At 40.0% G+C, this 22,469-nt stretch overlaps 1 protein-coding gene across 2 annotated transcripts; it reads right to left on the bottom strand.

Annotated features, from left to right (window-relative positions):
• LOC119738041 (mitochondrial Rho GTPase 1-A-like) lies at nt 1-21,815 on the bottom strand. Of its 2 annotated transcripts, none has more exons than XM_038212761.1 (16): nt 21,644-21,809; nt 21,057-21,181; nt 20,186-20,250; nt 19,856-19,937; nt 19,231-19,274; nt 17,855-18,070; nt 16,704-16,904; nt 16,042-16,150; nt 14,397-14,517; nt 12,656-12,740; nt 10,965-11,110; nt 9,732-9,835; nt 8,781-8,995; nt 7,753-7,878; nt 6,394-6,590; nt 1-389 (listed from the first exon to the last, which is right to left on the bottom strand). In XM_038212761.1, exons 2-16 carry the CDS (start codon nt 21,097-21,099, stop codon nt 275-277), a joined length of 1,869 nt encoding a protein of 622 aa, XP_038068689.1. In that variant the 5' UTR covers nt 21,100-21,181; nt 21,644-21,809; the 3' UTR covers nt 1-274. The 2 variants fall into 2 exon arrangements, with proteins under 2 accessions (XP_038068689.1, XP_038068688.1); XM_038212760.1 differs by lacking the exon at nt 1-389 and adding an exon at nt 2,787-2,980 and having other exon boundaries at nt 21,644-21,815.
• Nucleotides 21,816-22,469: the final 654 nt, after the last annotated feature.

Below are 22,469 nucleotides of genomic sequence, written 5' to 3'. Positions count from 1 at the left end.
TGTGATTGACTTGACCTACCACTCTGACTACAATAGATCGATCCAATAAGCCCCGCCCACTGCACATGTGGGCAATTAACACATGCTGTGATTGGTCAGAACACAACGGGGGCGGGGTTTAATGGATCAGTCTATTCTGGAAAAGGGGATTCCAAGTCCGTCATTACTCACCAAACTGCCCCTGCTACCTCAGTCATTCCCTCCATAATCTTTAATAAATTGCATCATTTTTCTGTACACAAAGACCCTAAATAATTCCATGTTATGCCTTACATCATTGGCTCTTGTAGTATCTGTAGAACACGATACCTCCAACGGCCACCACGGCAGCACAGATGCCCACCTTGAGCCAGATGGAGTGGGATTCTTGGGACACGCCCTTAAGATGCCTGCAAAGACATTGAAACAAAATCACGAAATTAAGGAAGTTAATGCATAATACAGCAAGCAAACATCGAAGCTGAGGAGCCGAAAAAAATAAATCACGGTAAAGCAACTGAGCATTTCATCCAAGGTTGCCTGAGAAGCATGTGTCACTGTATTTTCATTCTATGTATACATAATGGTGCATTCGAGCGTGTTACTCTTGCTACTCCCGAGTGCAGGAAAATGTTGCGTGTGCAGTACTCTCGGTGCAAGAGTATACTCCCGGACTGAGCGAGAGTACACTCTCGCTTACCCTGGGGCCGTTCTCCTGCTGTTCGTGTGCTCAAGAGTATGTACTTGTGTTAACAAGAGTAACAAGCTCGAACGCACCCAATGTGAAAATAAACAACAATCCATCATTTCAAGCATTCAAAAAGTTCATACTCCATAAATATACAGAAACAAAATGCATAATGTATGTATGCCACAGATACAAGTACGTAGCAAAAAACATGAAAAAAAACACATTAAATACATGTAGGTCTGCTTGATAAGTTGATATGCATCCATAAAATGAAGCATGCATGTGGCCTGTCTAGAAGGGATTTTGATGTTACTGAGGTTATTTTAAACCTAGACCAATGGATCAAGAAATTATGAAAATCATTGTTTTGTAAAATTCTGCTGAGGACGCCACACTTTTGTTGAATTCTGAATTATGCTTGATTTCATCAAGTAGCATGAGAAAGACCTAAATGAGAGTTAGGCAAAATGCTAAATATATGCATGATAATTTTTTTAATTTGTGGTTACAGTGTCATGCAAATCTGTATGCCATTTGAAGTTTATCACTTTTTGCATACAATATCGTTTTGAGATTTAAGATAAAACACAGTAAATAGATAATGAAATACATGTGCTTGAGTACAATTTATTTGTATTTAATCATGTCTACTGTGTTAGTTTCACTGAAATGTCATGTACAACTGGTTGAAATCTGGTTTGATAAGATATAAATTAAAAAATTTCAAGCACAATGCAAAATAATACTATTTCTCGAAACAAATGATATTCACTTTACATTCACATTACGAATGGTTCATTCCTTCACATGCTTCACATAGTGTACAAGATGCAGACATTACACAATCATCTCAATGAAATCATAAACACCGACGACAACTCAAAAAGTCATTCTCTTGCTGGAACACATGGCCAGAAAAGCAAGAAACACAGACTGGAAAAGAGTCAAAAGGAAGGAAAAGGTAAAGAGGAAGATGGTGTCAAAGTAAAGGAAAAAAATGAAGTGGTGAGAAAAGAGGGAAAAAATGACGGCGAAGGTTTGGTAGAAGGGCACAAGATCATCGCTCACTCATGGGTATTTAATACCAGTAACGGTGAAAGTACTGTGCCAACCACTGGACAAAATGGCTGCCCTGTTACGCTTGTTAGAGAGCTATCCATAACCATTATCAACCATTCAATTGTTTCGCATTGTGTACATGTGCGCACATTGCAACCGTTGCCAGGGCTCGAAATATCCACTGGACCGTGGACCGTGTCTAGTGATTTCAGCGTCGGTCTGTGACGCCCAAATATACTAGCAGTTGAGGTCTGATTAATGGCGTGCTTTGAGTTCATTACTTGATTGATTAAAATTACCGACCAAAAAACTCCCTATTGTAAAAAATAGTTCAGGTCTAGTAAGATTCTTTAGTTACTAGACCTGCTGTCTAGTGCTTTTTTTAAATGAAATTCGAGCCTTGAAGTTGCCAATAAAAGCAGTAATCCAAAATGGCAGCCTTCGACCAAACCCTCATATCTGCGGCTTAACCTGCTTTGAAACACCTGGCGCAATATATGTTCAGCAATTCACCCCCTTTCAAACAAATCATACACGATTAAATAACTTATCAGTAAAAGAGGGGGAAAATCTACAATTTACTATGCGTTTCACGCTGGCACTTCGTGCGTGATGTATCCGTGCCCTGTGCACGCGTAGTGGATAGCGAGTTATAATAAGATAAGTTGTTGCGGTAGCACCATGTGGTAAATCTCTTTTGTGAGTATGTGTGGTTCTGAAAAGAACCAGAGGGTACTCAACGTTTCCGACAGTATGCTCTGCCCGTCGTCAGAATAGCGAGTTGCACATGACGTCAAAAGACCACACAACCTGATGGCAAATCTGGTGCGTTAACCGTATAAATTGATTCTGTTCGCTTGCAAAACCTCTCTATTCTGAACAATGGTCGGCTAAAACGCTCATGTAATTACTGCGTTACTCGGTGAGTGTGCAGCAGTCCCATGCTGAGATTAGTAGTGTATAACATGGAAAAAGGTATGAAAGCCGAATGATAAATGGGTATAAAACTAAAATAAAACAATGAAAACAGGGAGTTTTTTTTTTGGATAAAAGAATGACACGAGAGGAAAAAGAAACTTGGTGAGATGATCAGAGCAAGAAGCTTAGAACAAGAGACACATCCAGAGGAGGGCGGGCAACAGAGAGCGAAGAACACAAAGAAACCTTGAGCCAAGAGGGCCGGAGGCTAGCATCAGCTTGTCTCTGATCCACAGGGCGGCTGGGTGCTCCACCAGGACCCCCTTAACAAGACTGTAAAAAAGATGGAGGGGCGGGTGTGATGTGGAGAGAGAAGGCGGCGGGGGATAAACAAAGAGAAACAAGATGCTATATGGGTGTGTTCAGTGGCCCCTTGGGGTTGAGTGTGTGGGGTATGTACTCGGTGTGTCATGGGATAGTGCTGTTGGTGATTTTACATCCCAACTACAGCAACCGCCCAACTTTAGACAAATCGGAGTACGCTAACAAGTCTATCGTGGAGGCCCCCTTTAATGGCGAAAGCATTGTGCTAGCTATTGTCCAGATAATCCATCATGGGCCAGTTGCTTTGTACAATACATGTAGCACGCACAATGGCTTATCCATTAAAGGGGGCATCAGAGAGTTCATTGATCACGTACCCGGATTCAATCATAGTTGGGGCAATTGCTTTAACCCTAACCTTCCCAAATCCTCCAAAATCCTCTTTGCAAAATGGAGGATTTTGCAGGATTGAGGCTATATGGCAAAATGTACGGCTGATTCTGGAGGATGCACTGTTTCAAGGTCTTAGGCTGAGACCTTGTGTTGTTTATGCTCAGCCATACATACATGTATACGCTTAGATTATACTTGGAACTTCCGCACTGCTCCAGGATATCACTGGCTCTGCCTCAACATATTGACAGTCATAGCCGGAGGATTTTGCAGGATTGAGGCAGTGGTCACCCCTCCAAGGACCACATTCAAGAAATAACAGATAATTTTGGAGAATTGAGGCTGTTGCAATCTTTACATGGATGCAGTTGGAGGATTTTGCAGGATTGAGGTTGCATCCTAGCAAAAATGCCTGGGGAGTTAGGGTTAATTGGGATGGAACTGTTGGATTATCTGGAATAGGATTTTAAAAGCGAGTTCTCAACTTGGGGATTGCATTGGATGAATTCAAATTTTCTATGAAAAATCATGTAATAATTAAAGTATGACATGTCTGCCAAAAAAGTTCCAACTGATTTGTTTTGAAGTGTCAAACAATTTACATTGATACTAAATAGATACCAAATATTTAAATAATAAATCAATAAATGCGCTCAGTGTTTAGGCAACAAATAATACACAATTATATTTTCCTTATGAAATACATATTTTCAGTTAATTTCAATGTCACTGTGGCATCAATGTCAGATCATACTGAACGGAAAAAAATGAAGTATAGTGCTTCAATATTGGGAGGTGAGTTTTGTAATTGTTGGGCAAGGTGTGGCAGACAAGGTTAAAGAAGCCGTTGAGAAACACATCTCAAAATAACAAAGCTCAAAGTAATAATGTGCAGCCATCATAAGAGAACATATCAGTGATGCTTACTACTGAAGAGATCAGCAAGAATAAGCTGCCCATGCATTTTATGCCTTCTTGCTTACAAAACTAATAAAAGTAAACTTGCTACGGTTCACATTTCCAAAGCGGAAAAATTATAAAAAAAAAATTACTATTTTGCTAGAGTACATGAACTTTGCAGGACTAAATATGTCAGGTCTAGGATACCAATGAAAAACATGTCTTCCCTTGCCCTGATCTTTATCATGGTCTTTTGAAATATTCCCCCCAACTTTTGAATTTTTAACTAGGCCCTTTTGAAAAGATACACCCATTTGACTATGAAATGCTTACATATCTGAAGAAGGTAGGATTCACGACAATTAACCCTAACCACCCCAACTCCATAAAAATCCATCCCCAATGTTGGTGGATTTTTGGGGACTTGGTCCAGTAGGCCTGGTGTGACTAAATATTGATGGAGTATGATGGACTTGGGCCTAATGGCCTGAAGCAGTGCTAGGGGTATCCGATTGATTTTGCCTAGCTTCCTGTACTGCTATTGTGATAAAAGCCATGTGTATTAAGTCCATGAATGTCAACCAGTGCGTCAGTGGTGGATTCCATTTATGTCATGTACAGTTTTGTATTGGACGCACAGTGATTGATGGATTTTGATGGACTTGGTCCAGTTCCTAGTAAAAGACGCTGGGGAGTTAGGGTTAAAATCCAGCATATATTAGTTTTTTTTATCTCGAAACCGTGCCAATGAATAGTATCTACAGATTGTGACGGTATTTCTTGATGTGCAAATTTACAAGAAAAGAAGTAAAGATCATGCATAGTTTGTGCTGTGAATAGCTTGGCGTGACAGAAGACGAACAACTTCAGTGAGTACTAGGGGTGTGCATCGGAACCAGCTACCCGAGTACCCGACCGCTAACGTCAGGAGCCGGTTCCAGATTATGGGATCGAGATACCCGAAACCAACTTTACAAAGTACTATTTACTTATCAAAAAATCAAAGCGGCCTGATATTTCAGCCTCAGCAATGCCTTCTTCAGAGGCAAATTGTTAGTAACTTCTCAGACAATGAAAAGGGTACTGTATGCCATTTTTAGAGAATTTTCAAAATGAAAACCAGGCTACATGGACAATCAAAACAGATTTCACGTTTATGCGTATTTTAAAGTGGCAAATCCTTTCACCGGCACTGTACACCATTGTATCTTGCTGCACTGATGCGCCGATGTGGAAGTTTTATCGTGCCGACCTTTATGAATAATCTAAACAGCAACTTCCGAGATTTGAATTTTGGGATTAGGTTTCTTTCACAGGTACCCGGGTACCCGTGTTTTACTTCAATAGGGTACCCGGTTCCCGTAAATGCACACCCCTAATGAGTACTGAATTGGAAAGGTTTGAGAGCAGTGTGTGTGAAATAGGTAGCTGTGCAAAAAGACGGGCAACAAAAACAATTAATTCCTGTACACCATGTCACCTATGAGTTCACGCCTGGCGGAACCGACAAGCAAAACAATTAAAACCCAAGTGTATTTCTGTTTTTCTCCTTTTTTTGTATACAGTGGAATGTTGCTATACGAACATTAGACTATACCAAACATCGCCCTTGGCTCCCACTTTTTGTGTACAACACGTACCGAACATTGTTGTTGAAAATGTCAAGAAAAGAGCGACAAGCGGCTGTTATTTCCCCAAGGAATAGCCACCCATTGCTGTAGGTAGTAAGCTCAAAACTGTGTAATTACATAATTCAATAGTCAGCACGTGTTCAAAGTTGTCTTTCAGTAACTACCAATGCATGCAGGGTGAAGTTCTGAAGGGCGCTATTTATTGAAAAGTGAGTACCAGAGCACCGGCAGCTTAAAATCGCTATACCGAACGATCGCTATTGTGAACAATTTCTGTGGATCCCGTGATGTTCGTTATAGCAGCGTTCCACTGTACTGTCTTCTCCCCCTTTTAAGCTCATCCATATGTACATTTTGAGGACCATGCAGTGAAAGGTGGCTTGCAGTGAAAGGTGGCTTGCAGTGAAGGATGGCTTGCAGCAGTGCGTTCCAGCCCCACCCAACTAAGCCTGTGTAACCAAGTGAGGGGAACTTGTGCATTTGTAGTCTTATACTTACGGATATGCAGCCAGGGTTGCCAGCTTGATGTAGATGTCTTTGTTGGGTCTTCCTTTGCTGGAGTAGGTCTGGGGAGGCGGCAGGTTGTGACTGGCGCAGAACTGGGCCGGCTGAAGGGTGTAGTTCTGCCGGACCGGATGCATGTCGCTCTTGGAGGCCACAAACAGGCAGGGGATGTGGCTGCTCTCAAAGTGTTGCTGTGAAAAATAAAATTGCACGATTGTAGAATTTATGCATGAGCATAGATTCGTCACCACTCACAAGAGCTCCAATGTGATGGACTCATTGAGAGAGGGCACTAATTCGCATATGAATGGCACCAGGCACGTCATAATAATAGTACCGGAGTCTTATATAGCACACGTATCTACCAACAATTAGGTACTCAAGGCGCTGGAAATGTCAATTACTAAAGAAAAGTAAATATAGTTTATGAGAAAAATATGAGACCCATTATGTAGCACTTTTAAGGGTTTAAAAGGTGCTAAGGTGCATTATTGCAGCCACTGCCAGAAACACCGGGGTAAACCCCTTCTCTTAGCGATAAGGCCAAAAAAATAAAATAGTCGGTCTCTGGTCAGACCGAAGTTTCAGAATTGATGCGGCGACGCGTTTTTTTTGGGGGGGGGGGTGGCTTTTTTTTTTTCAAGCTTGTATTGTACAGACAAGGTGGGTACTATTTTGCTTTTTTGTGTCCTCATTATACATTGGTGTCCTCCATAATTTGCCTTGGGGCCCTTTATCATTTGCCTTGGTGCAATTTCCCCATTCCTTGGTGCTCTTTGGTACAAAAATTTGAGGAGGCGCGGCAATAGAGGGCGCTGTTGTAGCTTCCGTGTTAATTTGAAGAAAAAAAATCGACATGCGCGCTGACCAGAGACCGAGTAATTTCTTTTTTTTGGGCCTAAGTGTTCTTTAACATGCATTACACAACACAAGGGACCTACGGCTTTGCATCCCATCTGAAGGACGAAGCAAAAATGGTAAAGTGCCTTGCTCAAGAGCACAAGCACCATGTTCCCAAAGTCAGGATTCGAACCCATGTACCACGGCACACGAGTCGAACACCGTAAGCACTGGTCCACAGCACCCCATCTGATTTCACTCAGAATGTGCACGAACCAGCCACCAGTAAATCAAAAGTCCAGTCACAAGTCCAGTCACAAGTCCAGTCACAAGCAACAGACCACGAACAATGCCTTTTTAAAGTTCATTTGAATAATTTATGACTTAAATTGGGACTGGATGACGTGTGTTGGACTTTTGAGGACTTTGTGATGACTCGACTACAACACTTTTTGAGATAAAAATGAGTAAGATCCAGAAACTGAGTAAAGTTTTGAACAGTTTGAAACTTACCTTGTAACTCTTGGCACAATACTCAAAAGTCCTTGGATCGGAGATGTCATACATGAGGCAAACCACGTCACACTCCAAGTCCTCTGATGTCAGCTCATCTTGGAGGCCTACATCAATCTCATGCAACTGAAGTAAGAAGGGAGGAAAATATGCACAATAAACGTTACAAAACTTGAGATACCTTCAACGCTTAATGAAGTACCACTCGTCATTCTTTGTACTTTAACTTTCAAGCGGTTTCATTATGTTCTTTCGTTTTCTCAACAATTCAAATGACGTTGAGCTAAAGGCTCTAACCGGATATCATTGCACTATTAAACTCATAATGACATAACTTTCTCAAAACTTTCTCAAAACTTCCTAAAAAAAGTACAACTAATGAAACAATAGAAGTACAATTGATGTGAAAATAGATATGATTTGAGTTTACTTTTGAATTAGTGGATGGATTTGCAATGACGAATATTGAGAGGGAGTGAGTTCCAGCATCTAAGTCCTGCTACAGAAAAAGCCTTGTCACCTGCGTGTTTGAATGTGCATCCTATTTTTAAGTTTTGCTCTGAGCGGAGGCCACTTCGGTTAGGCATGCTGAGGTCTAGTGAATCTGTTAAGTAATTTGGATGTGTGTTTGCTAGTGCTTTGTACATATTCATTGCTGTTTTGTAGACAGTGCGCTTTTGCCCAGGTAACCAGTGTAATTGTTGAAGAAGTGGTGATGCACGACAGTGTTCGGGTTGAGTGTTTATTTAGGCGAGCGGTGTCAGATTGTTCCATCCCACTGAGGAGAGAATTACAATAGTCTAGTCGTGACAAGACCAGAACTCTCACAGCAGCATGTAATGTGTGTCAGAGTCGATGTATTTGCAAATCCTGGATATGTTTCGCAGGTGACAGTTGATTGATTGGCATGCATTGTGATTGATTTGCACGTAATGTCCCTCCCAGTGGTCTGAGGGGGGTACGTGTGCACCAAGTCCATTGTCAACACAGGGTTTAATGTGATCATTTGAAAATCCCTGTGTCCTTACCAGGAGGTGTTTCTCCTGTCCGTACACCTGTACCGTACTGATGGTGTAAGCCGACAGGTGTTCCTTCAGTGAGTGAGTGGCGGAGTCCACCGTACGATTGGTCAATCCCTGCAGGAATGCCGTCTTGCCAGCGCCCCGCGGACCGATCACATTGCACTGGAACACGTTGCGGGAGGTCTGGCGCTTCTCCAGGTCAATCTTCTTGGCTCTGGACACTGCGCACAACAAAGATGAAGACTTTTAAACCTGGGTTAGAAGTAATTTTGCTGTATAGACCATTATCATGTTGCGGCCATCTTGATTTTTTCTCATTCAAGTCAACGTAACCAACGTGAGGCTGGAAGGAAAAATAGTCTGGTTCCTTTTGCATACCAAAAAATATCATTCAGTACTGTTATTGGATACAGGGAACATGACTAAAATGGTGGCAGCATAATAAAGGTCTTTTAAAAAAATTGATTTTTACCATTTGCTAAACACGTTCATAACAACACCCTTGATTTAATGATTTTTTTTAAACATCTCTTACTAACTTTATGGTCCATAGATGTTCTTTTCTTGAACCGAATACTTTTAAAAACCTTGTTTTTAAAAAAATTCACGATAAAATCTACAGCAAAAATATGGGTCATTCTATAAATCTTCGGTCCGTTTTTTCCCCTATTTCCTGTTACAACTGACATCTATGAGTTTATAATTCTCATGCACTCGGCAAACTACCTACCCAACAAATACAAAATCATTTGAAGTCATTTTTAATGATACTTGAATGGCAAATTTACAAAGTACCAAGGTAACAGGGACAGGAAAAATGTCACACTTTGACCCTAAATTTATAGAATGACTTAGATAGCCATTCACGATGACTGACTATGTGGAAAACATGCAAATCCTAAAAAAAAAAAAAAGAGAGGGCCATCATTTAATAACGTCAATGGAGTTCTGACTAACCAATGATAGCAGACAGTTGGTTCTCGTGCTCTGCCATGACGTATCGATAGCCAAAATACGCTAGGTACTCCAGAGTCCGAGAGACATCCAGAAGAGTTGTGAGTCTGTGGCAAAAAGAAATAACAAAATTTAAATAGTTTCTGTACAACATGCCTGCACGTGCAAAAGTTCTAGGCATACAATTATCAAAACTGGTATTTTGCGTATACCAACTCAATTTCAGCTGAAAAAAAATAGAAAATTTAAAGTAAATGTAATGAAAAAAAACCCACGAAGTCCAAGAATCCCAAGATTGAACTATATTCCAAGATCGGAAAAACCCTAGATTAATCAAATAGCTAGCGTCACAGTGGTTAATTTACAAATAATTTCTCTCTGCTTAATAATGGTTTCTCTCCATTTTTGTGCACCATTTGTGCAAGAACGGACGGTATTTGGCAAGAACAAACAGTATACAGGCCATGGGCCTATTAGACATGAAACTTAACCAAGTTGTGTACTGAAACCCCTGCTGCGGTTGTATGACAGCACTCGGACACTATTTAGCGTCGCACAAATAATTTGTCATGTATTGTGGGGTGCTGTGGTCCAATGGTTACAGTGTTCAACTCGTGTGCCGTGGTACATGGGTTCGAATCCTGACCGTGCGAACATGGTGCTTGTGCTCTTGAGCAAGGTACTTTACCATTATTGTTTCGTCCTTCGGATGGGACGTAAAGCCGTAGGTCCCGTGTGTTGTGTTGTGCACGTTAAAGAACCCAGTAACACTTATCGCTAAGAGAAGGGGTTTGCCCCGGTGTTTCTGGCAGTGGCTGCAATATGCGCCACAGCACCTTGTAAACCTTTATAAGGTGCTACATAATGGGTCTCATATTTCTCATCAACTTTATTTACCTTTCTTTAATAATAGACATAATTTCCAGCGCCTTGAGTACCTAATTCATGGTAGATACGTGCCCTATAAAAGACTCCGATACTATTATTATTATTACATGCCAAATAGTCTCCTGCGTTTACTGCACATGCTCAGCGGACACTTTTTCGCACTGAACAGTTTTTGGAGTGACACCAATGCAGTCTCAGACTCTGAGGCTGTTTGACTTTAAGACCCTTCACCAGTTGGATTGTGTTACACTAGGCAGGGTTGTCCCTTTACCAACTGCTATATGTTGCTGCATATTATCAAGGTGTTCAACCAAAATACCCAGAGGATTGAGGGTTCAACCAACTTACGTCCACTGCGATAAGCAACCCTGTAGCGTTATCCATCCCTTCTCATTGGTGCTGACCGTCATATTGACGTCATTACCCCACGGCATGACGGGACACGTCTGAAAGAAGTTCTGCAGCTCAGTCGGCGATAAGGCACCATCTTTGTCCTGTAAAAAAACAAACAAATTATTTCAATAATCTTGAAAATCATGCCATTCTCAAATTTAAACAAATGCACCTATTAAAGTCCAACCCACTGATAGTTTGACAATCAATGCTATAATTAACCCTAACCTTCCCAAATCCTCCCAAATCCTTTTTGCAAAATAGAGGATTTTGCAGGATTGAGGCTAAATGGCAAAAATGTGCGACTGATTCTTGAGGATGGTAAACAATGTATTAATGCTGAGATTCTCTTTCATAACTATGCAAGAGCTTGCCCTAAATAATGTGATTAGCAACAGTGTCTTTGGTCTGGAGAATTCAAAGTCAAAACGTGCCCAGCATTATGAGCAAGTCAGTGTACCAGATGTTATTCAAATTTAACTCCCAAAGGGTATAGGTTATTGGCAAATGTTTTATTGACTGTATGTTATAATAGTGAGTTAAAACCCTGTATCTTTTTTCATTACTGGCACGATATAACAAAACAATTGTTGACTGCTGTGATGTGGGATATCGGGTTTTTAACCGCCTCTAGGTGCATAGTTTGCCTATTTGCATATGCCCCTCGGGTGCTAAATATGCCATATCCCACATCACAGCAGTCAACAAATGTTAAATATGACACCTGATGAAAAAAAAATAAAACAGGAAGAATTTGAGGGTCCAGTTTCATATTTAGACAGCAATTCATTTGCACAACAGGAAATGTGATGAATGAAGAAGTGGTTCCAATTTTAATAACTGAATGTGAGTGGTTCAGGAAATAATAATGGCAATTCAGTGTATTACGTTTCAGTTGATCGAAAATGAGTAGATAGCTGATGTGTGATATTACCTGCATTGCAGATTGTATTACAAGTGCAACTCATTGCCCTGTCAAGTTCATAGTAAACACCGCAAACTTATCTTGTCTTAGTATCTTTCCACCATGCAAACCTTCAAATCTCAACTCATAACCAAATGGACAATGTCGTGGCAAATTTTAACTGCGTGTACAAACTATTACAGAAGCAATGAGCTATGGTAAGTTCACTTTTATAATATACATGTACAACTTCTTGTACTGTCAAGTTCATAATAAACACCGCAAGAAAGAAAGTGCACACTCATTGAAGGGGTCATTATTTTGAATCTGATCGTCTTAAGGTGACGCCATTTATATAGACCTTTGGGGAATGTTGTTAGCTACATTTTGATACCCCGTTTGCTACCAAAGACTGTAAATTGTCCAAGATTGACAACGGTTTATGAAAAATGATACAGTTTGAAAAGTTGCAAATTTAAAGATTACGCGAGGACAAATTGCTAAGGGCCAACACACGTGCACGTTATTCATTGGCCCCTATCGCCTGCACATTGCCCAAACAAATTGCGGGTAATTAGATTTTGCGTGCTCCCAACGCATACAAGCACCATGCGATCGATATTCCCTGCTGTTCGTTTCGGGCAGTGTAGAATTGTCACACAGTAATTTCCAATCACGTACTCTTTAAATTTACAACTTTTGTTTGCAGTGTTTATGTAAATTTGCAAGAACAGTACTTTACCTGATCATATTTTTCAAAGAGCGTGGTTAAGAACTGGTAGCCCAAGTGACTTAGCTCCGTTGAGCTGCCTCGTCCAACTCGTAACCTAAACACAAACACATCGTACATGATTCATTGATCAAAATAAACACTTACTGGTCAAGGGGAAAGTTTGATGAAAATTTGGTGTAGGTTCACATTCAATGCAAAATGGAAGGTGAATTAGTACGGCAGATAGGTGCAGGGATTGTGCCTTTGATGATACAAGCATGGCATTTGGCACACAGTCAGAGTGTGTCCTGGGAAAGATATTTGGCTATAGGGCCATCGCAGATTTGTCCTTTGAAAAAATATAGGTAGAATAACAAGCAATGGCAGCCATTTTGAAAAATTTGAAAATTGCTTGTTATTCTACCCATATTTTTTCAAAGGACAAATCTGCGCTTGCCCTATAGCCAAATATCTTTCTTAAGGCATACTCAAACTGTGTGCCAAATGCCATGCTTGTATCATCACAGGCACAATTCCCCGAAATAGTTTCCCTATCTGCCCCACTAAATGTTTTAAGGGTCAACCTATAAATTTAGGGCCCAAAGTGTGACATTTTTCCTGTCCCTGTTACCTTGGTACTTTGTAATTTGCCATTCAGCATATCATTAAGAATGACTTCAAACATTTTTTCATTTGTTGGGTAGGTAGTTTGCTATTCATAATCACTCTTGGAGAACGGCTGCATAAAGGCTGCATGCAGAATTATCAAATCATAGACGTCGGATGTAAACAGGGGCAGGAAAACAGTGGACCACAAATTTATAGAATGACCCGCATCTGTGATGTCACCGCAACCGTCTACACTGTGGATTTAATTAACACATTCCAACTCCACCAAATTTTGCAACAAATGTTTAGTGAAGTCATATTTGCTTCGCATTCGCATGCACTATGAACCTGCATCTAGACAGATGAGCGAATAGTCAGGCCATTTCTTAACAACGTGCTACTGCCATGCCGAACACAAATTTCTTAAAATTGGGCACAGCAATAGCACAGCCTTTAGAACCATTTGGCTCGATATTGAGCTCGGCATGGCACCATTCTTTGGCTCAACAGGGTCTGCCGTGCTATCGTCAAATTCCGAATGGAAGTCGCACTGTTCTAAACGATGTGCCATTGCAGGACGAGATCAATTCAATTTGAAATTGGGGCAAACTTTTTAGAAAGTCGCACGCTTATAATACCCTCTCTCGCATACGCATTAAGGGGGAGTGAATGAGGCATGAATACTGGATGGCACGCAAAGTGCTTCAAACTGCTTGAAAAATAAAACAATGGCAGGCTACTCTTGGGCATTTTGTTTGTTCATTTTAGCTTGGCGTTTATCCGCTCCGTTCACAAGTACCCCCTTAGGGGCAAAGAAAGTACAGTTGGGGGTGACCGAACGACGCCATCTTGCCTGACTGCAATATTTTGCCGCAAAGCGCGGCTACTGCGTATACATAGTACAAATCCCCTGGTGTACATGCATCACACAAAAGGAACGGTGCGTGCGTGTCAACCTGCGAAATGTATGTGTCCCGCCCATGGGATGTCGTTGCTAGGTAAAAGGGCGCCCTCTTGTGTTGGCGCACGGAGTCCATAGTAACTGTCATGCTACAGCCGAGCTACTGCCAAGCTCACTTCAATTTAGCTCAGGACGGCCGCAGCAGGACGTTCAGATCAAGCTTAAATGCAACTTAACAAATTTTGGAATTCTAAGCTATACCTTGGCCGGAGATATTCTGCCGTGAGCTTGAGGTGATCTGTGTAGCCAAACTTCCTAAGTACAGTCCACGTGGTCTCGTGCCTACCCCGCTGAATGAATAATGTGTGCAGGAATAAAAACCCTGTCCAAAGACAAAAGAAAACAAGGAAAATTTACAAGTTATTTTGGGGTTAAATGCCATCAAAATTATAAATATCCCAATACTTTACCGGGAAATGAAACAATGTTCCTCCCAAGCATGAGCAAAAATTGCATAAAGGTCTGCATCATTAATCAAACAAACAGAAAAAAAACTTCCAAAAACATCGTAGTAACTTAAAATTTTACAAACTAGAATTCACTGTCAATCCTACGTGATCAAATTAAAAAAACACATTTTCTGACAATAATTTTTTTTTTTTAAATACTCTGAAATACATGTTGGCATTCCAAAAACAAAACAAAGTTTTCCAAGAATTTCCTGAGACGAATGAATCAAATTTTATAAATTAAACTAAACTGTGAATTCTACATAAAAAAAATCACAGTTTGACAATAAAAAAAATTCACTGAAATTCACATTGGCTATCCAAAAGAAAGAAACTATTTTCCAAGCATTTCCTTAGACAGATGAATCATGTGCAATTGCTCTGTTCACCACAGGTATGACACATCATCCATCTGTTGACTACAACCATACAAATTGCCTCGTGAGGATAACCTCAGCTAAAGATGACTAGTCAAAATTATAAATTTATAAAAGTCTAAGCCCCTTTACCATCATCAAGAAAAAGTTGCTGTAACTGTAAAAACAATGCTTTCAACATAATTTTTAAAAAGCATAAGTTCAAATGTTTGATATAGTCATGTTGGAAGTTTGTATAGTCAGGTCAGAAATCGCAGGTAGGTTCTTTTGTGTACATTTATCATTTTAGAGGTTTGGGGCAAACTTTCAAACTGTAAAAGACATGCATTTCATTTATATCTCATTTGTTCATAGGATCTTTCCATAATTTTGGGGTTCAATTTCTGTGTGTCCTTGTTACATCTGGTAGAAAATGTTGTAAATTCAGGACACATTCTTTAATGCCTTCTATCTCCAAGAGTGATTATGGAAAGCAAAATACCTGCCAACCAAATGAAAAAAGTCATTTTTTTTAATGATATATACATTGCAAATTACACAGGTGAAACCAGTGACCTATTTCATAGCACTGCTTAACAGCCAATTTTCTGCTAACAAAGCCTCCGTCTATTTCATAAAGACTGTAAGCAGTAAGCACAGCAAAAGCACGCTTAACCCTGGAGGAAAAAGTTGCTTAAATCCGTGACGCAACAATAGAAATCTCCATGCATGATCAACCGTTAGCACAACTATGCCATGCAATAGTGCTTAAGTATCATCGTGATTTTTTGTATAGTAAGCCTAACTTTTCTGCTAACTGTTAAGCATAATTTGATTACTGCACATCTGAACTGAGTTTTGAGAAATTATTTCAAATGTATCCTGTCCGTCCAGCCAAAAGTAACACATTTACCTATATGGCCAGCATAATTTCTATCACGGCTGGTATTATTTCTTCCAAATAAAAATCCACAATGTAAGTTAGGAATGATTTCCAGACAAACATCATGCTTGGTGATACACAGTCGGTTAGAATCTGACCTATCTGTGAGAGTCCGTTGTTGACGACCCCCTCCGGTATGTTTTTCCTGACGACCGCCTTGACGTCATCCAGGGCCTGAGGCTGCAACGGCGCATTGAAGCAGCGTCTCTGTATGAAAAATCAAAGTAAGTTAGGATTGTCAGTGAAATCTCTCTGATGTACAATCGCCTACGTTTTATCAACTGGTTTCTGCCACTTCTGTTAGCCACTATTGTCATGAGCCCGGTTGCCTTTTCTCCCCCAAAAATTTAAAAGGCACAAAGTCTGTAAAAACTTAGATATTCGAAAATTTTAAAATGTTGTAGGTTTTTAACACTAATTTTAGATTTTCGCAACTACAGTGGTACTTTATCATCCAAGTATTCCAACCTAAGGCTCCATCTTTTTAATTTCATGTATGAATCTCTAGTTGCAAAGAAACAGAATATAGTACAAACTGGAAATGGTCCACAATTTCTGGGTTTAACTTTTCTCCAATTTTTGCAAGTTTTCTCCACAATCAATGACTCAACATAAGTTTTTACAAGCAGCACGCTAAACGAGTGCCAGAAATAAAAGTCACTATAATATTTCCCCATTTAGTCTATATTTAAAATTACTGTGGTTTTTATAGTAATGTGTTTTACAATTACAATCATGTCAATCTTGTTAGTTGAATTACCTGGAACAAATTGAGCTCATAATCATTCAGCACGCCGTCATTATCCAGGTCGCATATTGTGAATATCCTAGACAGCGCCCTCTTGCATTCTGGTTTAAGCTCCTTGTCTTCTGCGGAGTACAGAGGTCCTGTTGGGTGTAGCACGGCCTTCTGGGCATAGAAGAACACCTCCGAGATGTTCTTGAGGTTCCTTGAAGAACACTGTAAAAAAAAAAGAGAATAATTTTTATGAGATCATATTTTCAGCAAGCACTGTGGCCAGTCACATTCAGTCAACAGACAAAAGCAGGCAGGTAGTCAGCACAGCTGTCTTATCAGTCACCTATATGCAAAAAATAGCTGTATCAAGTAACATAAACAGTCACAGGCAGTCAATCTTGCTTTATGTACCGGTAGGCTGGGAGATCGCAACTGTTCAAAACAGTCACTGGATTGATTTTGACTGCAAGTGCAACTTGGCACAGAATGTACGTTTGCATAGGAGAGTTAAAGGGAATATACATCATTTGCTTTTACTGTAATTTTCAGAAATGGATGGAATTGGGGGGTTGGAAATATATAGCAAATATAGTTACACTGACTTTTTTGAGGTTTTGGGTTCGAAAATGCTATAAAAACCAAGAAAAACAATCATTTTCCTGTAGTCTGGTTCCCTGACTCCATATAAGAAGAAACAGAGCAGTTTACATACATTGGGGAATTGTAAGGTCAGGGAACCAGTCTAGCTGGCTCGTACCCGTTCATAGGTTTGTAATCGATTGCAAACAAGTGCGATGGTCAATTGGGTCCAGTATTTTTAAAAAAAGCCAGTTTTTTCCAACGCTGATCGGCCGATCAGCGTTGGAAATTGATACAAAAATACCACTTTTCTTGAAAATGACAGTATACCAGGTGCCATGATTTTACAGGATGCTTTACACTGTCATTCACTAACAGTCCAGCAAGGTATTTCAAAATGATTTGGTAGTTTTATTTTTTGATGTTTGCAAATGTTGTATTTTCCCTTTAATTAGATATCATGGTTAATTGGCTCTGTCACGGACATTACACTTCCTTTCGTAACGCTGGAATTGCCCATAAGGTGTATTGACATGGTATCATTGTAGACCAATGAAAATTACACCAACCACGAGTCCGAGACCCCATCTTACCTCTACGCACGTCTCAATCTCCGAGTAGTCATTCATGATGGGCACCACGCCTTCCAGGCTATTGGCATCCGCCTGGTCAGACTTGTTGCCCACCAGGATGATAGGGGTGGAGTGGTCAGCTCCTAGGGTGTTCCTGACTAGAGGCAGCCAGTAGTCAGTGATGCTGTCAATGCTCTCACGATGGTTGACGGCATACACGATGCAAATCACGTCGGCCTGAGATAGGGAAACATATCATGAATAATAATCATCCTTAAAAATCTTTGCCTTTGACAAAGATTCTGCTACGATCGAATCATTAGGTCTAATTTTATTTAAGATCAATTCAGCCAGCAAGCAGTTTGTAGCAGTTTTATTCATTTTCATGTTAAAAGAAAAGAGTGAGAGAAAAATTGGGAAAATCCATTTACAACGTACCTGCTCCACTTTAATTTCAAAAGAAAACCACCAGAACAAATGTATAAAACTTGACAACTCTCCACGTCAGTGCAACAAGGTCGTAGCTCCATTGTGCAACATACTCGTATCTCGGGCGAAAACGCTCCGTGCAACGAGGTCGTATCTCGACGTCCCTTGACTTTGTGTGTACATCCGGGATATTTTAAGTGAGATACAACCATTTTGACATTCTGAAACTCCCGTTTCACGTACGGCCCATTTAAGGAGATACGACCTTGTTGCACGGACACGACGAACTGTTTCAAGGACTGACATTCCAGAGTGGAGCGGATGCAAATTATTTCCAAGACTTTAATTAAGAAGCAACTACACATGCAAGTCATTAAAAGATTGACTGATGCAGCACTTCAGGTTACTTTAGAGTCTTATCAATGGAGAAATGAGTACATACATGTTTAGTTCCCTGTCTGGAAACAAATTCTATTTTGGCCAACAAGAGTGGCTTCAATTCGGGTGATTCACAATGCAGTGCGCCACCAAGAGTTTGCCATGGAGAGTCCATTTTCAGGTTTACGGTCGACAAAACATTGCCCATTTGAATGAGTGTCAGTAGCCAACTTGAGCTAATTCGTTAAAGATTGGGGCATAGCGTTCTGTCGCCTTACAAAACACACCATGTTGATAAAAAGGAAAAAAAAGGACAAACAGATACTCGAATCATACGCTTGCGAAACTACTGATCGGAAAAACGACCAATGTGAATTTGTTGAAAATCTCCCGAATTGCACTGGGAAACATGAACTCTCCGTGACAAACTCTTGGTGGCGCACTGCATGGTTAATCGTCCGAATTTAGTACATTATTATTCAGTGTGACTCTGGAATGTCAGTCTGAAACAGGTCTGTAGTTCACTTCCAATATCTGCATATTAATGCTTCTGTTTTTCAACTTGATATTTGATTATGCATTGGACTTACCCTGGCAATTTCCTCCATGAGAATCTCATCGTTCTGTTCCCGTGCTGTCAAGAGGGAAAAAGAATTAGAAATTTTAAGTTAGTATTATTCCTTTAGGTACATGGGATCATATGCTTTTTGTGCATTTCTCTTTTCATTTGTAGCAATAAAATTGCTCAAAATCTTGAGAAGAGTGCACAACAATTAAGTTGTTGAAATTTCAGCTCAGTGAATACTGTACATTTTGAGAAAACAGAGAAAACGATTGCACAATATTTTGGGTCTCGTAACTGGATTCCATTGTTGCTTAGGTAAGTATAAACCAAAAAGACTGTGCCCATGGGCACATTTTCTTAAACCAGCTTCAATGATTGTTTTCTTCTGAATGATACCATTTCAGGCGGAATAATTTCACAGGGTGTTTGGTACCAGTCCTATCTTAACTTTGAGCAAGGATTTTCTTGTTACATTGGAAGGTACGTTTATGGGCAATTGCAAATGTCCCTATGTGCCTTTAAATAGTCTCCGCTGATAAAGTACTATACGTAAGGACTCTTAAGAATGTTCATGTCCATTTGTGTAAGGGAATTATTTGAGTTTGCAAACTTTTGTTGTAGATATTATCGAATCATGAGTCATTACTCACAAGAATAATCCACAATGTGTGTGGGGACTTTCTCAGGTGTCACATCTGGAGGAATCGTAATCTCCTCTGCCCTGGCAGGTACCTACACAAAATCAAGGAACGATAGCCGTCAAATATAAACAATCTTATGGAAACAGGTAAAATATGCATTTTTTCTCATACAAAACATTTAATAATTGTTGACTTTATTGACTCCCGAGGGACACATAACACCGAAGGTTTAGCCCTGCACATGCACCCTACATACCTGTGCACTTACAAGGGAAGTTGGACCACAAGGAAATCACTTTTGTATTAAAAAAAAAAAAAAATCAGAACAGCAGAACTCACCTGATCCTCTTCAGGAAACTCATCACTCACGAGGGTTAAAATGAGTGACGTCTTTCCAACTCCAGCTGTTCCAAAAAAATGTGAAAAAGAATCTCTAATATTACTTTGTTAAAAAACGTGATTTTCTTTTATAAACCCTAAGGCCAAAAAAAAAATATTCGGTCTCTGGTCAGACCAAAGTTCCGGAATTGACGTGGCCAAGCGGCTTTTTTTTTTTTTTTTTTGCTTTTTTTTTTTTCTTCAAGCTTGGATTGTACAGACAAGGTGGGTACTATTTTGCTTTTTTGGTGTCCTCATGTACATTGGTGTTCTCCATAATTTGCCTTGGTGCTTTCGATCATTTGCCTTGGTGCAATTTCCCATTCCTTGGAGCTCTTTGGTAAAAAAAATTGAGGAGGTGCAGAAATAGAGGGCGCTGTTGGAGCTACCGCGGAACATTTTGGGAAAAAAAAGATCGACGCGCATGATTAAAATCGACGCGCGTGCTGACCAGAGACCGACTTATTTTTTTTTTGGCCTAACCTCCTTGGCCCTTTTTTGCTGGGAACCATCCTCATTCCTCCAAAATCCTCCAAGACCGCCTGGAAGACTTTAGAGGATTGAGGGTAAGGGTTAAAGATGATTTAAATAATGCAGGTAAGAATCATATGATTTCACATTTAATAATAACAGAACTGGAAACTTCATTACGACCACAAAATCCACAATCCCTGGCAAAACAAATTCTTCCTTTTGCTTTATTTTAACAAGCCATATTCTAAGGCCTGAACAAGAATATCATGATGCTCACAAAACAAACAATGAACCTTCTTGATGCATAAAATCATAAACAATTATTTTCATTTTTCTGCTATGAGAGAAATTCACTTACAATCTCCGATGAGCAGGATGCGTACGTCTCTGTGGCCATACATGTTTTTTCCCCAGTAAACTAATCTCTGGTTTTACTTTGGTTCTTGGGCTTGAACTTATTGAGCAACTGCCGTGGGTGAGTTTCTGTAAGCAAGTACACAAAATACAGACTGTTAAAGGGGCCATGCATGCAATGTATAATGCAATCCTTGAAAACACACATTTGTGCCCCATTTAATCTTTTTTTCAAAATATTGGGGGCCATTTTCAAGTGTATTTTGGTGCATTTTTGTCACTGTTTTTTTTTTTATGCTAATGCCGAATTCCATATTTCTGATGTCATTTCAGGCAGAAACCTCAATATTACAGTTATTTCAGCAACAAAATTGGCAACAACTTCAACTTGGCAACTTGCTGTTGAATTTTTTTCACGAAACTGATCAAACGTTTTACGAATGAGAAAAATTCACAAAATGATTTAGGCCTACCACCAGAAACACTCTCCATACAGTTTAAACGTGAGTAGATGACACTGACAATGAACACTTTAATTGACAATAAAGTAACAAGAAACAAATTACAATTGGATAAATAAGTTTCACAAACCTGAAAATCTTGCAGAAAAAGAGCGCAAAAAATGTTTTCAAGTCAATCATTTCCCATCGTGCCGGCACGTCTAGCACCCGCCGCTGTGAAAGACACGCATACATAATGCATTAGTCGCGCGAAGGGCGCCGTTGGTAATTCACGTACCTCACGTAGACGTACCTCACGTAGACGTACGAACCAGACTATTGTGAGCTCAGAGATTACGCATTGGGTCAAAGGTGAACTGGAAAAATTCAGCGATCGGTAACTCGATCTAGCGCCCTCACTTGGTCACCTACTGCTGTGCGGTTCAATGGCTGAAAGTTGAGCAACGTTGCTAGGGACCCTGCTTCCCCTAGTGATGTGTGACCTTGCAATTTCGTCGGGGTGGCATACCACAGCGAAGGGCCTGAATAGATCGAGAATTCTTTTCTCATAAATACAATGACACTTTTGCGCACTGCAAACATTTACCTTCAAAATCAGCCAAGCTAGACATGCCCTGGGGCATAAGAATACCGGGCATAATAGGGTAGAACTACGTGAGGTGACAGTATATGCCCTATACCTCCATGATTCTAGAAATAATACTGAAAATTTATGGGAAATACTATTGAGAATAATTTGAAACCCCAATAAAGTAATGGTAAATTAAAAGAGTTATAAACCAAAATTTTCAATCGAATTGAAACGGTCACATTTTTTGTGCTGGGTCCATAAAAATCCACCAGGTCGCACTTTAAATCAACTGCACGGTAAGTTTTGTCCCGTGAACATGATGAGGATCAACTATTGTAATATTTAAACTTGACTTATTTAAATGTCCTTTAATTTGATTTGATGA

This window comes from Patiria miniata, unplaced genomic scaffold, assembly GCF_015706575.1.
Source record: "Patiria miniata isolate m_02_andy unplaced genomic scaffold, ASM1570657v1 HiC_scaffold_3, whole genome shotgun sequence".
Taxonomy (NCBI): Eukaryota; Metazoa; Echinodermata; class Asteroidea; order Valvatida; family Asterinidae; genus Patiria; species Patiria miniata.
The sequence above is the reverse complement of the archived record's forward strand: the minus strand, read 5'-3'. Positions and strand labels throughout refer to the sequence as shown.